Source organism: Schistocerca piceifrons, chromosome 3, assembly GCF_021461385.2.
Source record: "Schistocerca piceifrons isolate TAMUIC-IGC-003096 chromosome 3, iqSchPice1.1, whole genome shotgun sequence".
In the NCBI taxonomy this organism is placed as follows: Eukaryota; Metazoa; Arthropoda; class Insecta; order Orthoptera; family Acrididae; genus Schistocerca; species Schistocerca piceifrons.
This window is the reverse complement of record NC_060140.1, coordinates 512858482-512874710: the sequence shown is the minus strand read 5'-3', so window position 1 is coordinate 512874710 and position 16229 is coordinate 512858482. Positions and strand designations below refer to the sequence as shown.

At 44.0% G+C, this 16229-nt stretch overlaps 1 protein-coding gene across 1 annotated transcript in view; it reads right to left on the bottom strand.

Annotated features, from left to right (window-relative positions):
* Window positions 1-4875: 4875 nt before the first annotated feature.
* LOC124789494 (protein yellow-like) overlaps window positions 4876-16229 on the bottom strand; it is a 112378-nt gene continuing 101024 nt past the window's right edge. The window contains exons 6-7 of the mRNA XM_047256875.1: window positions 14546-14734; window positions 4876-6108 (exon numbers count right to left, since the gene is read on the bottom strand). Of these exons, the coding sequence (XP_047112831.1) occupies window positions 5728-6108; window positions 14546-14734 (570 nt within the window). The 3' untranslated portion in view covers window positions 4876-5727. The remainder of the gene's footprint in view (window positions 6109-14545; window positions 14735-16229) is intronic.

The window sequence follows — 16229 nt, the reverse complement described above, 5'->3', positions numbered from 1 at the left end:
GACGCACAGGCGTGTGTCACGCCAGCCAGGTCCAACAATGATAGGCATATAAGTACAGCAGTGAAAAATTGCGACTGCGAAACAGAACAGCAACCAATGTTAGCGAAACAAACGTCACTCCAAAATAGTGATTGAAGAAAGCCTGATTAGAAACCGACAGTTTCAGATCTTTACAACGGAGAAGAAATCTGTTCACCCTGTAGTATTTATCAAGGGATTTAGAAACATTTTGCCTAGCGTTTGGAGTCATACACAGAAAATACAGTTCGTTATGTCTTACATACAAGGAGATGCTGCATTATGGGCAACCGAAGCAGCTGACAGTTGCGACACATATGAGCAATTTGAAAAGGCATTCTTGGCCAAATATTGGTCAACATGTATTCAGGAGAGATTACGGAAAGAGGTATATAATCCAGAGCCGTATTATCCACGATTAGGCAATTTGCGAAAATATTTTGAGAAATACATTAATAAGACCCGTTACTGGGACGAGCAGATTTCATCCCGGGATTTGATCAGACTTTTGAAATCACACTTGCCGATACACGTAAAGGAAAAACTTATACACGTACCGGAGAACGACATGGAACATTTCTTGTCTGTTCTGGACTCAATTGACCTGATTCAGGAGGATGTTAAGGCAGCCGCTGAACAAGCTAGAAGTAACGGAAACGGTTACAGAAATGGTCGAAATAACACGCCTCCACCAAATAATGGAAACGGCGGAGGTAACAATAGGAGACAAGATTATGTACAAAACGGGAATAGAGGTAGAGAACGGCCGAGCACGTAAACAAACATTAGAAGTTCTCGCTGTGTTGGGCGGGCATTATCTTGCTGAAATATAATCCCAGGATGGCTTGGCCTGAAGTGAAACAAATCGGGACGTAGAATATCGCCATCGTACCACTGTGCTGTAAGGATACCGCGGATGACAACCGAAGGGGTATTGCTATGAAATGAAGTGGCGTCACAGACCATAATTCCTGGTTGGGCGGGCGACAATCAGCTTGGTATCCCACCGCTGTCCGGGGCGTCTCCAGACACGTCTTAGACCTGGAATCTCATTGAATGAAGTAGAATTGTCTTCAGTGATAAGGTCCTCTTCGAATTGGGTCCCGACTACAAGCGAAGACGTTTGTGGAGACGCCCCAGACATTTTTTTTTTTGTCTTATAGTGTGCATGTATGTAGGTAAGCGTATCTGTCCCATATCTCCACCTAAAACAATGGATCGATTTCAATCCAATTGGTACACATATCACTTACTGTCTGGATAGAGTCGGAATCCTATCAAAGGAGCTAGCGTGAGGCTGAAAAAATAGAGTAGTTGATGAAGCGGGAATTCGCTGAGTTTGTTTATCCAGTATTTCAGAATAAGTGTACTTACTGAGTTGCACCAAACTTTACATATGATTAAAAAATATTTACGAAACTTTTTCTCGTTGATAGCACGCACAAAATAGGGAAAGGGAAAACGTTTACCGCTTACTATATTTTCTCTGTTCATACAATAAAACAGTCGCATCAGGCATGACGTTTTAATTTATTACGTCTCCACTAACAACTGTTCACAAGAAACTTCGCAGAGAGTATCCACATCTGCCGCCGAATTTACCTGCAAAACTGTATCATTGTACGACACATAGGTCGGAACATGTAACGTCATAAACACTGAGATGCCTGAATAACTGGGGCACCATGAATGACGTTTTAATTTATTGCTTATTTACTACTAGCTGTATTCACGATACGCTGAGGGGACGGCTCATATTTTATGAGATATGACGTCATAAAAACTGAGATGCATGACAAACTGTCGCGTCATGCATGAAGTTTTCGTTTATTACGTACACTCTGTGATCAAAAGTATCCGGACACCCCCAAAAACATACGTTTTTCATATTAGGTGTATTGTGCTGCCACCTACTGCCAGGTACTCCATATCAACGACCTCAGTATCCATTAGACATCGTGAGAGAGTAGAATGGGGCGCTCTGCGAAACTCAGGGACTCCGAACTCGAACGTGGTCTGGTGATAGGGTGTCACTTGTGTCATACGTCTGTGCGCAAGATTTCCACACTCCTGCACATCCCTAGGTCCACTGTTTCCGATGTGATAGTGAAGTGTGAACGTGAAGGGACACGCACAGCGCAAAAGCTACAGGCTGACCTCGTCTGTTGACTGACAGAGACCGCCGACACTTGAAGATGAGCGTAATGTATAATAGGCAGACATCTATCCAGACCACAACACAGGAATTCCAAACTACATCAGGATCCACTGTAAGTACTATAACAGTTTGGCGGGAGGTGAGAAAACTTAGATTTCATGGTCGAGCGGTTGCTCATAAGCCACATGTCACACCGGTAAATGCCGAACGACGCCTCGCTTGGTGTAAGAAGAGTAAACATTGGACGATCGAACAGTGGAAAAACGTTGTGTGAAGTGACGAATCACGGTACACAATGTGGCCATCCGGTGGCAGTGTGTGGGTATGGCGAATGCCCGATGAACATCTGCCAGCGTATGTAGTGCCAACAGTAAAATACGGAGTCGGTGGTGTTATGGTGTGGTCGTGTTGTTCACGGAGGGGGCTTGCACCCCTTGTTGTTTTGCGTGGCACTACCACAGCAAAGGCATACATTGATGTTTTAAGCGCCTTCTTTCTTCCCACTGTTGAAGAGCAATTCGGGGATGGCGATTGCATCTTTCCACATGATCGAGCACCTGCTGATAATGCACGGCCTGTGGGGGAGTGGTTACACGACAATAACATCCCTGTGATGGACTGGCCTGCACAGAGACCTGAGCTGAATTCTATAGAACAACTTTGGGATGCCACGCCTCAGCGAGCGAATCGATACCTCTCGTCAGTGCAGCACTCAATCAAGAAGGGGCTGCCATTCCCCAAGAAACCTTCCACCACCTGAATGAATGTATGCCTGCGAGTGTGGAAGCTGTCATTAAGGCTAAGGGTGGGCCAACACCATATTGAATTCCAGCATTACCGATGGAGGGCACCACGAACTTGTAAGTCATTTTCAGCCAGGTATCCGGATACTTTTGAACACATAGTGTATTTACTACTAACTCTATTCGGAACACATTTCGTAGGCAGTATGCAAATATGTCACTGAATGAGCCTACAAAATTTCTCACTGTACGAGATATTGTTCAGGAGATATTACGTCATAAACATTGAGGTGCGTGAAAGCGAAACTGCAGGACGAAATTCTCTAGAGATACAGGTGAAATGTTTGTTCAAATATGTGTTCAATATGTTCATTATATGTGACATATGTATACTGTGGCAAAGTTACCTCTAAACCACTGAAACTCATTTCAACCATACTTGGCACACATACTGTCTGGAAATAAATACTATGGACATAACGACCAGCAACCTGGCTGAGTAGAGCGCGGAAACTTGGAGGCAGTGAGGGCGGAGGAAGGAGGAAATGGACACAGATATGGGGGGGGGGGGGGGGAGGAAGTAGACACGATGAAAGGCTAGTGGAAACGGACAGAGAAAGGAGAGAGGGAAAGATGGACAGAGAGAGAGGGGGGGGGGGGGAGGAAATGGACAGAGGAAAGAAAGATGAGGAGATGGGTAGAAGAAGGAAGGGAAGTCGAAGAGGTGGATAGAGAGGGGGTAGGAGGAGAAGGACAGAGAGAGGGGGAGGAGGAGATAAAGAGAATGAGGAGGGGCAGGAAGAGATGGACCAGAGTGGGAAGAGAATGTAGACAGAAGGGGAAGGAGGAGATGGACACTGGGGCAGGAGCAGATGGACAGAGAGAGAGGGGGGAAGGAGCAGATGTACAAACAGAGGGACAAGAGGAGGCAGGTAGAGAGGGAGTGGAGTGGTGGTAATGGACAGAGAGAGGGGGGAAGGAGATGGACAGAGGAGATGGGCAAAGAGAATGAGAAGGAAGAGATGGGCTAGAGGAATAAAAACATCCTTGGGCAAAGCCAGGTACTCAGCTAGTTTACTGTGATTTGTGGCCCTTTCCGAGGTTACCTTTATTTTAAAGAAGACCCTCGGAGAAACTTTATGCGAAGCTATCAGGGAAGGAAGGAAGCAAGGAAGAATGGGTTTAACGTCCCATCAAAAAATGGCTCTGAGCACTATGGGACTTAGCTTCTAAGGTCTTCAGTCCCCTAGAACTTAGAACTACTTAAACCTAACAAGCCCAAGGACATCACACACATCCATGCCCGAGGCGGGATTCGAACCTGCGACCGTAGCATAACGTCCCATCAACATTGAAGTTATTAAAGACAGTGTGATTGTATCAGATTATGAGGATAGTCACAAAACTTTAATTATCAGCTGGAAAGAGTATTATCTTAATATTTGATTCACAATGAAATCTCCGTACCATGTTACCATTACCACAGTAAGCTGCCAAGGAACCAGTTGAAGTTGTGCAGTCGACTGACGAAGCGCTGTATGTGCGAGGAGTAGTCATATAATTTCAATTATAATGTCAAAAACTAAATAAAACTATGTATGTGTAGCGCGACTGCAAACACGTATCAACAAACAAATAAAAATATTATTACGTTATTTATTTTTGAGGTGATGATTAAAACTCGGAATGAAAAGGTACAGGAATATGATGCATTCGTCAGATGATAGCGTACTTTATACCACACATGGCTAATAAATTCTCGATAAAATAAAATAAAAAGATCAAAGATAAGAGTGAGAGGGGTAATGGAATGTTAGCTAATATCCTGCATTTCGATATTCTGTATTAAACCTTTATTAGAAGATAACAAAATACATAGCCTTTATGTATCATCTTTATAAATATACAAAAAACAACTGTGTGAAGCTTCTGTAGCAACAGAAAATGGAAGTCCTTTCAGAAATGTGCGCATTGTATTATTTTGTAAACTGCTCTCTGTTTGACAGAAGAGTACCGTGCTAATGTGGCATAATGTCTACAATGCTCTTCAAAATTCTATCACATTTCGAAAGTTTTTAACAAGCGTTGTACGATGAAGGTGAAGTGGAGATTTTTTACAGTTGAGCAAGTTTCGCAATACTAACCAATACTAACTGTAGAAATAATACCCGTTAACCGTGAAGTACTTTAGGAACCTGAAGTATAATACTTAATATGACATGGAAGTAACATTCTGTGTACTTGAAACTTTGCGTAGTGGTCCTAGCATATATATACTTTAGTGGTAAGAAGGAAAAACAGACTGATCGTCTGCATGGAATTAACATTCGTAAGCGGACGTTTGTTACCTATTCGCGAAGTAACAGATAAAAGTGAGAGTGTACTTCAGTTACACAAAGGAAAACATTTTGTTTCACAGGAAACTTTCTTTGAACGAAATCAAAACGAAAGCTAGTAATTAAAAAAAAAAGATGAAAGTTTTTATTACTGTAAAGAGATATGATTGAAAGATGACGGAAGAGGACAAGTTTTTCGATCTTTGGTGAGCATGAAACTCCAGTTCGGCGCATACGTAATTTGACCTTACACTGTTTGACGTAGTAACTGAGGCTTATAAGCGATCCTCACTGAATGTCATAGGCAAGATGGGATTTTCCAACTGTAGTACGAGATGATATCTTGACACACGCCAATGACGCAGTTGTTATTTACTCAGCAGTCCAACACGCTGGTACAACAGAATACTGTTCCAGACATGCGTCAGCTCCTATGTCACGTAGGCCTGCCGATCGCTCTCTCAGATCATTCCTAGAGGGTGAACTGACCCACCGCCGTGGGCGCTCCAAAACGTGGGTGTTGTACGCGCGGCGATGGGGCCACGTACGGAGACCTGGAGCTAGAGAGCGGCAGCGTCCATTTGCCGTATGAGGGCAGCGGCTGGTCGAACGTGCCGAAAGGCTGGCGCTGGTACAGGTCCTGCGCGTAGCGGGCGGCGCCGTCCTCCTGGAACCTGGAGTCCAGCGGGGGGCCGGAGAAATCGCCGACGGAGGGGTCGCACGGGGTTCCAGCGATCGCCGTGCTCACCGTGCCAGAGAATATGCGGAAGTTCACGTCGGAGTAGTCCAGTTCTGCCAGCAGGAACACCGGCATGCGGTCCGACATCACCCACAGGTTGCCAGCGCGATCCACCTGTCGTTGTACAAGGCATACTTTAAGCGAACACTGGAAGGAGTCATCTACATCTACATCTACATCTACATCTACATCTACATGGATACTCTGCAAATCACATTTAAGTGCCTGGCAGAGGGTTCATCGAACCACCTTCACAATTCTCTATTGTTCCAATCTCGTTTAGCGCGTGGAAAGAATGAACACCTATACCTTTCCGTACGAGCTCTGATTTCCCTTATTTTACCGTAGTGATCGTTCCTCCCTACGTAGGTCGGTGTCAAGAAAATATTTTCGTATTCGGAGGAGAAAATCGCTGATTGAAATTTCGTGAGAAGATTCCGTCGCAACGAAAAACGCCTTTCTTTTAATGATGTCCAGCCCAAATCCTGTATCATTTCTGTGAAACTCTCTCCCATATTTCGCGATAATACAAAACGTGCTGCCTTTCTTTGAACTTTTTCGATGTACTCCGTCAGTACTATTTGCTAAGGATCCCACAACGCGATGAAGTATTCTAAAAGAGGACGGACAAGCGTAGTGTAGACATTCTCCTTAATAGGTCTGTGACATTTTCTAAGTGTCCTGCCAATGAAACGCAGTCTTTGGTTAGCCTTCCCCACAACATTATCTATCTGTTCCTTCCAATTTAAGCAGTACGTAATTCTAATACCTAGGTATTTAGTTGAATTTACGGCTTTTAGATTAGACTGACTTATCGTGTAACCGAAGTTAAACGAGTTCCTTTTAGCGTTCATGTGGATGACCTCACACTTTTCGTTATTTAGGGTCAACTGCCTCTTTCCGCACCATTCATATATCTTTTCTAAATCGTTTTGCAGTTTGTATTGATCTTCTGATGACTTTATTAGTCGATAAACGACTGCGTCATCTGCAAACAACCGAAGATGGCTGCTCAGATTGTGTCTAAAATCGTTTATATAGATAAGGAACAGCAATAGGCCTACAACACTACCTTGGGGAACGCCAGGAATCACTTCTGTTTTACTCGATGACTTTCCGTCAATTACTACGAACCTCGACCTCTCTGACAGGAAATCACAAATCCAGTCACATAACTGAGACGATATTCCATAAGCACGCAATTTCACTATGAGCCGCTTGTGTGGTACAGTGTCAAAAGCCTTCTGGAAATCCAGAAATACTAAATCGATCTGAAATCCCTTGTCAGTTGCACTCGAAACTTCATATGAATAAAGAGTTAGTTGTGTTTCACAGGAACCATGTTTTCTAAACCCATGTTGACTGTGTGTCAATAGACCGTTTCCTTCGACGTAATTCGTAATGTTAGAACACAATATATGTTATAAAATCCAGCTGCATATCGACGTTAACGATATGGGCCTGTAATTTATTTGATTACTCCTACTACCTTTCTTGAATATTGGTGTGACCTGTGCAACTTTCCAGTCTTTGGGTATGGATCTTCCGTCGAGCGAACGGTTATATATGATTGTTGAGTTGGAGCTAAAGCATCAGCATACTCCGAAAGGAACCTAATTGGTATACAGTCCGGACCAGAATACTTGCTTTTATTAAGTGATTTAAGTTGCTTCACAACTCCGAGGATATTTACTTCTACATTACTCATGTTGGCAGCTGTTCTCGATTCGAATTCTGGAATATTTACTTCGTCTTCTTTTGTGAAGGCATTTCGGAAGGCTGTGTTTATAACTCTGCTTTCGCAGCGCTGTCTTCGATAGTACCTCCATTGCTATCGCGCAGAGGAAGCATTGATTCTTTCTTGCCGCTAACATACTTCAAATACGACCAGAATCTCTTTGGATTTTCTGCCAGGTTTCGAGACAAAGTTTTGTTGTGGAAACTGTTATAAGCATCTCCCATTGAAGTCCGCTCTAAATTTCGAGCTTCCGTAAAACATCACCAATCTTGCGGACTTTGCGTCTGTTTAAATTTGGCATGTTTGTTTCGTTGTTTCTGCAACAGTGTTCTAACCCGTTTTGTGTAACAAGGAGGATCAGCTCTGTCGTTTGTTAATTAATTTGGTATAAATCTCTCCATTGCTGCCGATACTATTTCTTTGAAACTAAGCCACATCTGGTCTACACTTATTAATTTGGAATGTGTGGAGATCGTCTCTCAGGAAGGCGTCAAGTGAATTTTTATCTGCTTTTTTGAATAGTTATATTTTTCGCTTATTTTTCGAGGATTTGGGAATTACATTATTCAGTTTTGTTACGACAACCCTGTGTTCACTAATCCCTGAATCGGTTTTGATGCTCGTTATTAACTCAGGATTAATTGTTGCTAAGGGGGTCAATTGTGTTTTCACAACCGTTTACCATTCGCGTGGGCTCATGAACTAACAACTCGGAATAATTTTCAAAGAATGCACTTAGTACAATTTCGGATGATATTTTATGCGTACCTCAGGAATTAAACATGTATTTTCGCCAACATATCGAGAGTAAATTAAAGTCACCACCAAATATTATCGTACGAAATCAAACTCAAGTTTTCTTTGAACTTTTAAGCAACTGTATCATCTGAATTTGGGAGGTCGGTAAAAGGATCCAATTTTATTCCGTTTGCCAACAATGACCTCTACCCATACTAACTCACAGTAAGTATCTACTTCAATTTCGCGACAAGTTAAACTACTTATAACAGCAACAAACTCGCCACCGCCACCGTGTTTAGCCTATCCTTTCGGAACACCGTTTGGTTCTTCGCAAAAATTTCGGCTGAGCTTATATCTGGCTTTAGCCAGCTTTCAGTGCCTATAACGATTTGAGCAGCAGTGCTTTCTATCAGAGCTTGGAGCTCTGGAACTTTCTCAACACAGCTACGACAATTTACAACTCTTATACCAGTGGTTCTTGTATCTACGTACTTCCTGTGTTAAACCTGCACGCTTTGTGACTGAAACTCTTCTTGTGTTTTCCCGAGAACCTCTAACCAAATGAACCGTCCAGTCCACGCTACACAGCCCCTGATACCCCTGTAGCCGCCTTCTGTCAGCTGGGCTACATCATGGTAAGATAAAGATTTAGAGATCAAAAACCTAAGCGAACGGAAGAAAAACCTAGTCACCCACAGCAGACATCACACTGGCTCTAACCTTGGTAAAACCCTCAGTTCGTTGTGAAAGGGAGTCCAACACCGTCTTTATGAAGCATTTTCCTAGTCTACAGCGATTATCCAAAAGCCATGGAAAGGAAGTGTGACACGGATCGGTCGTCGCCTATGGAAGTCTATGTGGTGCATTTGACTGTTTACTCCTGATGGTATGGGTTCCTCCAATTCAAATCGGCGGGGAGCTGTCTCACAGTACACCGTGGGCTCTGCGTACGGGACGTTTTATGTGTATACTGAGGATGGACAAAAATATGGAAACATCGCGAGAAATGCATGCTTGGACGTAAGTACAGATGCTGGTCGTTGCGCTGTTGTACCTGACCACAAAAAGTACCTGTGCGATGTCCTCATTATGTTGCAAGAGTCAGACGCGGTCATAATAGTGTTCTGTGTAGTTGTAACTGCATCACATCGGAAGTAAGTGAACTCGAACGTTGGCAAATGGTTGGTTCTCGTGTGGTAGGTACTCCCGTAACCGAGGTCGTCGAAGTATTTAGTACTTCAAGAGGCACCGCGTAGAAGACTGATACCAAATACAGGGAAACCGGAAAAGATATCATCCGCAAAGTCACAACGCGGGAGAAATGTGCGTTGACAGGTTGTGACAGACGGTAACTGAAGAACGTTGTGACGAAGAATAAGATAACGACAGCTGAAAAAGTCACTGCAGAACTAAAATTCGCACTCACGAACCCTGTCACCACCAAAACAACACGAAGGGAGCTTCATAAGCAAGGAACTGCATGGCGAGCCGGAACTCCAAAATCGATCATCAGGACGGAAATTTCCGCAACAGGAAAACGTAGTGTTGAAGACATAAATCCTGCACTATGAAGCAGTGGAAGAAAGACATTTGGTCGGATGAGTCACGTTGCACTGTTCCCTACTTCTGGTGGGATTTTCGTCCCAAGACCGAAACACACGTTATGTGTACTTTTTGGCAGATCAGGTACATCCAATGGATGGTCCCCAATGCTGATATTATGTTTCAAGACGACATGGTCCCTGAAAACACAGCTCGTATCGTCCAATACTGTTTTTGTGAGCAGGAGGATGCATTGTCGCATCCCCCCCTGATCACCAAAGGTATCAGATCTCATCTCATTGAGCCTTTGTGGCCTGCTTTGGAGAGAAGGGTCCGTGATTGCTATTCGCCTCCATTATCACTAGCCGAACTTGCCACTCTGTTGTAAGAGGAATGGTTCAATATTTGCTTGAAAGCCGTACAGTACCTGTATTCAACATTCAGAGACGACTGGCAGTCTTTTTAAATACCTTAGATTGTCATACGCTGTGTTAGGCATGAAAATGTGTTGAAAATAGATTGGAATATGATTCTGTTGTGCCCAGCGACCGTTGAACTTAAAAAATTTGAATTTTAGGTTTTTCCATATTTTTGTCTAACCCCTGGATTGTGAAAGTAAATACAGGATATTCTGTTCGTGGTAATGGACAACAGGCTAGGATCTTGAGCGATGTGCTCTGCAGAGGTGACAGATGTACTAGCTGTCAGTCTACAAACAGAAAATTTGCTTATTGAGGCACAGTCAGTTGGTGGATAGGAGCATGCACGAAGTTAGAGCTCATAAAACAGCAACTAAGGGGAAAGGTTTCTGCGAAAAGGACTTCTCAGACAACAGCTATGTTTGGACAGTTGCCTAATGTTGAGCCCGTGAACACAACAGTCATAATTTCACGGCTTCCGAAATGAATAAACCTGAACCAATAAAGATCCAAACAAAGGACTACTCTCGTTTGCAAGAGGAGGCCTAGGCGGTTAAGTATGGATAATGATCTGCTCTGTGGGTGTAGTAGTCTGGCAATTAGTGACAGCGAAATGTGTGTACTAGGCATGATATTAAAAATATTTGTAACTTCTAAAATTCTTATGTGTATTTAAGTAATTTTTTTATGTTTCGGATCTATTGTATCTTAATTGGCAGATGATCGCCCATCTATATATGCAGTTAGGATCAGGGATACCAGGGTCATGAGGAACGTACAGAGTATGCTGTACTGTGAAAGGACAGACTTTAGTATGACGACCAACAGCGGTCAAGAGCAGCTTACCGCTTGTAACTCTGAACTGAGGCCTGTCTTGCACACACCGTTAGCTAGGTAGATCAGAAACTGTTATAAATAAGATTTGGTGTTGCCTGGCTGTCATAGTTTGAAAAACATAGAAAAAAATCTGGATTAGGCCACGATTACGATATTTTAGTAGTGTGTTTTTAGGACTGAATAGCTTGAGAAAACGCTCCAAACCATGCAAACGGTCATTAGGAAACTCTTGAATGTGAGCGGTGATAACCTCGGCGTTGGGCGCCCGTAACCTCCTTGAATGTGAGTGTAAATGAAGTGCAGAATTCCGGCGAGGGATGCTAAATATACACTCCCGGAAATGGAAAAAAGAACACATTGACACCGGTGTGTCAGACCCACCATACTTGCTCCGGACACTGCGAGAGGGCTGTACAAGCAATGATCACACGCACGGCACAGCGTACACACCAGGAACCGCGGTGTTGGCCGTCGAATGGCGCTAGCTGCGCAGCATTTGTGCACCGCCGCCGTCAGTGTCAGCCAGTTTGCCGTGGCATACGGAGCTCCATCGCAGTCTTTAACACTGGTAGCATGCCGCGACAGCGTGGACGTGAACCGTATGTGCAGTTGACGGACTTTGAGCGAGGGCATATAGTGGGCATGCGGGAGGCCGGGTGGACGTACCGCCGAATTGCTCAACACGTGGGGCGTGAGGTCTCCACAGTACATCGATGTTGTCGCTAGTGGTCGGCGGAAGGTGCACGTGCCCGTCGACCTGGGACCGGACCGCAGCGACGCACGGATGCACGCCAAGACCGTAGGATCCTACGCAGTGCCGTAGGGGACCGCACCGCCACTTCCCAGCAAATTAGGGACACTGTTGCTCCTGGGGTATGGGCGAGGACCATTCGCAACCGTCTCCATGAAGCTGGGCTACGGTCCCGCACACCGTTAGGCCGTCTTCCGCTCACGCCCCAACATCGTGCAGCCCGCCTCCAGTGGTGTCGCGACAGGCGTGAATGGAGGGACGAATGGAGACGTGTCGTCTTCAGCGATGAGAGTCGCTTCTGCCTTGGTGCCAATGATGGTCGTATGTGTGTTTGGCGCCGTGCAGGTGAGCGCCACAATCAGGACTGCATACGACCGAGGCACACAGGGCCAACACCCGGCATCATGGTGTGGGGAGCGATCTCCTACACTGGCTGTACACCACTGGTGATCGTCGAGGGGACACTGAATAGTGCACGGTACATCCAAACCGTCATCGAACCCATCGTTCTACCATTCCTAGACCGGCAAGGGAACTTGCTGTTCCAACTGGACAATGCACGTCCGCATGTATCCCGTGCCACCCAACGTGCTCTAGAAGGTGTAAGTCAACTACCCTGGCCAGCAAGATCTCCGGATCTGTCCCCCATTGAGCATGTTTGGGACTGGATGAAGCGTCGTCTCACGCGGTCTGCACGTCCAGCACGAACGCTGGTCCAACTGAGGCGCCAGGCGAAATGGCATGGCAAGCCGTTCCACAGGACTACATCCAGCATCTCTACGATCGTCTCCATGGGAGAATAGCAGCCTGCATTGCTGCGAAAGGTGGATATACACTGTACTAGTGCCGACATTGTGCATGCTCTGTTGCCTGTGTCTATGTGCCCGTGGTTCTGTCAGTGTGATCATGTGATGTATCTGACCCCAGGAATGTGTCAATAAAGTTTCCCCTTCCTGGGACAATGAATTCACGGTGTTCTTATTTCAATTTCCAGGAGTGTAGAAAACATATGAGAACTAATTTTTAGTCACGAGCTTGAGGCCCACCTTAGAAAACTGTGGTCGGATTTCCTTTAGAAATATTGAAGGACAGAATGTCTCTGCATTGCTGATGGTTCATTGAACCTTCAACTATGTAGAGACTGTCTGTACCAAGTGTACATACGATTCCTCACAATATAAGAGAAGTTGGCTGGTTCACCGTTTGAGCCACACGTTACGCAGAAAACACTTTATCTTTAGAACTCCTCAAATACTGCCTGCTTTCTTCACACATGGAGAACACTTACTCATACGAAAAACCTGTAATAATAAAAAGAAGCTTGGTAAAGCATTTAGGTGATAGCCTGAGTGGATGCTAAAATTCACTTTCTTTTTAGTTACGTATCCAGGAGAAAATGTGTCTTTTTGTTGGAAGAAAACCATATTTTAATGACACTATGAAATGGGCTCCTTTATATTAAGCCCACTCATTGCCATGCTGACGTTTTACGTCGTTAGCTCAATCGAATCTCTTATTAGGCACTTTATGTGTTAATATGACATTTTTTCTTGGCCAACGTGAGAGATGAGCTTTCTGCAGAAAGTTGAAGAGACAGTATCTATTTCATACTCTTCCAACCTATTTTTCAAATCTTGCTCGGTGGCAGCCCAGTAGCGTTTGGCACTCTGGGAAGAGTTTTCTTTCAATTTTTGGACTCAATTTAATTCTTCATCTGTATGTTCCGTGTCGAGGAGTTTGACATTCGCGTTAATAACTGACTTATACATACTATTGATTTTTGTGAAATTTTCAGCCTTTCAGTTAGTTCTCTCTGCATATAACGTTTATCTTTGTAGCAGCTAGTTTTCTAGGCGAAATATGTTTTTTTTCTGACTGAAACCTCCAAAGACTTAAAGGAAACCAAACTGATCTTAAAATAATGGCATCTACACAAAATATTTACATAAGCATTTTTAAAGTTTTGTTAAAACTTGCAGAACGCTTAAAATTTACTTGATGAGGGAAATTTACGTAAGAAATTATTGAGAATGTACTACATATCTCACAATAAAGAACCGAGTTGCTCAAGCAGTATCAGCAAACCTGTTTCGTAGACATAGATAGTAAATTTATGAAGGTAATCAAGTTCAATGATGTTATAAACATTTAAGAAGTCAAAAAGAATATAATACCTTATAAACCTATTTGTTGCGGTGGAGGAAAACAGGAATTCCCAAAACTTTCACTTTTATCCCAATACTTTTCAGCCCTCTGTGTCAAAGAAAATAAAATGATCCCTGATACTCAATGCGTCTACCTGTCGGGATGCCACGTTCCTACCACAACAATTTACGATGAACAAAAACAGGCACTGTGAAGTCGTTTGCAATACTTGCTCTTTTCTTCTTCCCTGTCATTGCTAATATCACATGATGAGATGTAACTGTAGATAAGAGTCCTTGTCCCCCCCGGCTGAAACTGTAAAGTATGAGCCATACGTGATGGCGTTAGTGTACAAGAGCGCGAGGTGCAGATACGTACCTTGACGTCGCTGGGGAAGACGAGCGCTTCGTCATCCTTGTCGACGACAGCCATGTTGTGCGGCCTGTAGTGCTTGCGGCCGTCCCAGCAGCCGATGGCGTTCTGGTCGATCAGGTTGAAGAAGAGGATTCCGTCATCGCCCATGTACTGCGCCGTCACGTGACCGTTGGGTCCGCGCTCGCCGAGGTTCTGAGCAAACAAAGCATTGGTTACGGCCGCGTTCGAGCACTGACAGGAGCTAACTCGAAGTGTGAACAATTCTCTGAGCAATATCTGTGAATGGAAATTCCCGAAGTATCCGTCTAGGCTAGTTTGCTTACACGTTTTGTGTAATTGATACCTTATAAATAGTAAGTATTTGGAAAAAGTCACATTTGAAAATCGCCAAGAGCTGAAATGTGCCTTTGGGTAGTGTGTCTCCACATAGAGAAGTGAAGCCTGGTAGTGAAGTATTCGCAAGATTGATTGACTGTGGTCGCTGAATGGCTTTATTCTGTGTGACATCACATTCAGAACATTGCCATGTACGCTGTTGCAAACGTAATGATACGTGAAGATGATCAGAAGATCTAAACTGGCAGTAAATAAACAAAGTTATTTTATAGGCAGTACCCTGTGGTTTTGAAAGGTGACTTCTTTCTAGAAGTGTCTGACATATGTTTCAAGGAGCACTTTGGATAGCACTGATTGGAAAGAAAGATCTACAGCTCTTTCAACAGGACCAGAAGATCTAATTCCAGATGTGGCGCCGGCCGAAGTGGCCGAGCGGTTCTAGGCGCTACAGTATGGAACCGCGCGACCGCTACGGTCGCAGGTTCGAATCTTGCCTCGGGCATGGGTGTGTGTGATGTCTTTAGGTTAGTTAGGTTTAAGTAGTTCTAAGTTCTAGGGGACTGATGAACTCAGAAGTTAAGTCCCAAAGTGCTCAGAGCCATTTGAACCATTTTGAACCAGATGTGACGTGAAGTGGGATCACAATGAATGAAGAAAGAGTCGAATGTTTTGAGATAAGAAGCTAACGGTCGTAAATTAATACATTTTCTTTAATGACATAAACAACTTACTCATCATTGCAACAACATAAATACTTACTGAGGAATGTCAGTCTCAGTGCAAGCGTTGTAACAAAAACTGGGGCTTCACAATCGTTTGTCTCCACTGCTTGCGGGTGTCGTCCCTGACAGAGGTGGTGTTGCTGATTTACGAGTAGTGTCCTCGCCGTATTATCCCACGTGTGTGTTTCAAGGTGAATTGATCTGTACATATGAAATGTTAATATTTTACGCCATCAAGTGCAATCGATCCTTATTTTTTACTATTGGCCAGTCCCGTCTGTTTTGCGATTTTCAAGTGGTATCTGCAAGGAACACGTCGTAATTGTTTACATCACTGATAAAAAAACAAGGAAATAATTATTCCCTATCTCCCAGTCTTTCATATTTCCACCTGTGGCCGATATAGACTGTGACTCAGAGGCGCTGCAGATTGCGGTGGACTATTGCTAACAGAGGCATAATCGGCATGTCATGTGGGCAGAGCTGCTTGCAGCAACGGAGACGTTTCACATATTCAAGGCTATTCTTTAATGTTGATTTCACATCCAAGACATCAGTTTCCTGAGACAACAGGAAGTTGAGCATGTATGTTGTTAACGCATGCGAGATTTTTATGGTGGCTCTCCTTC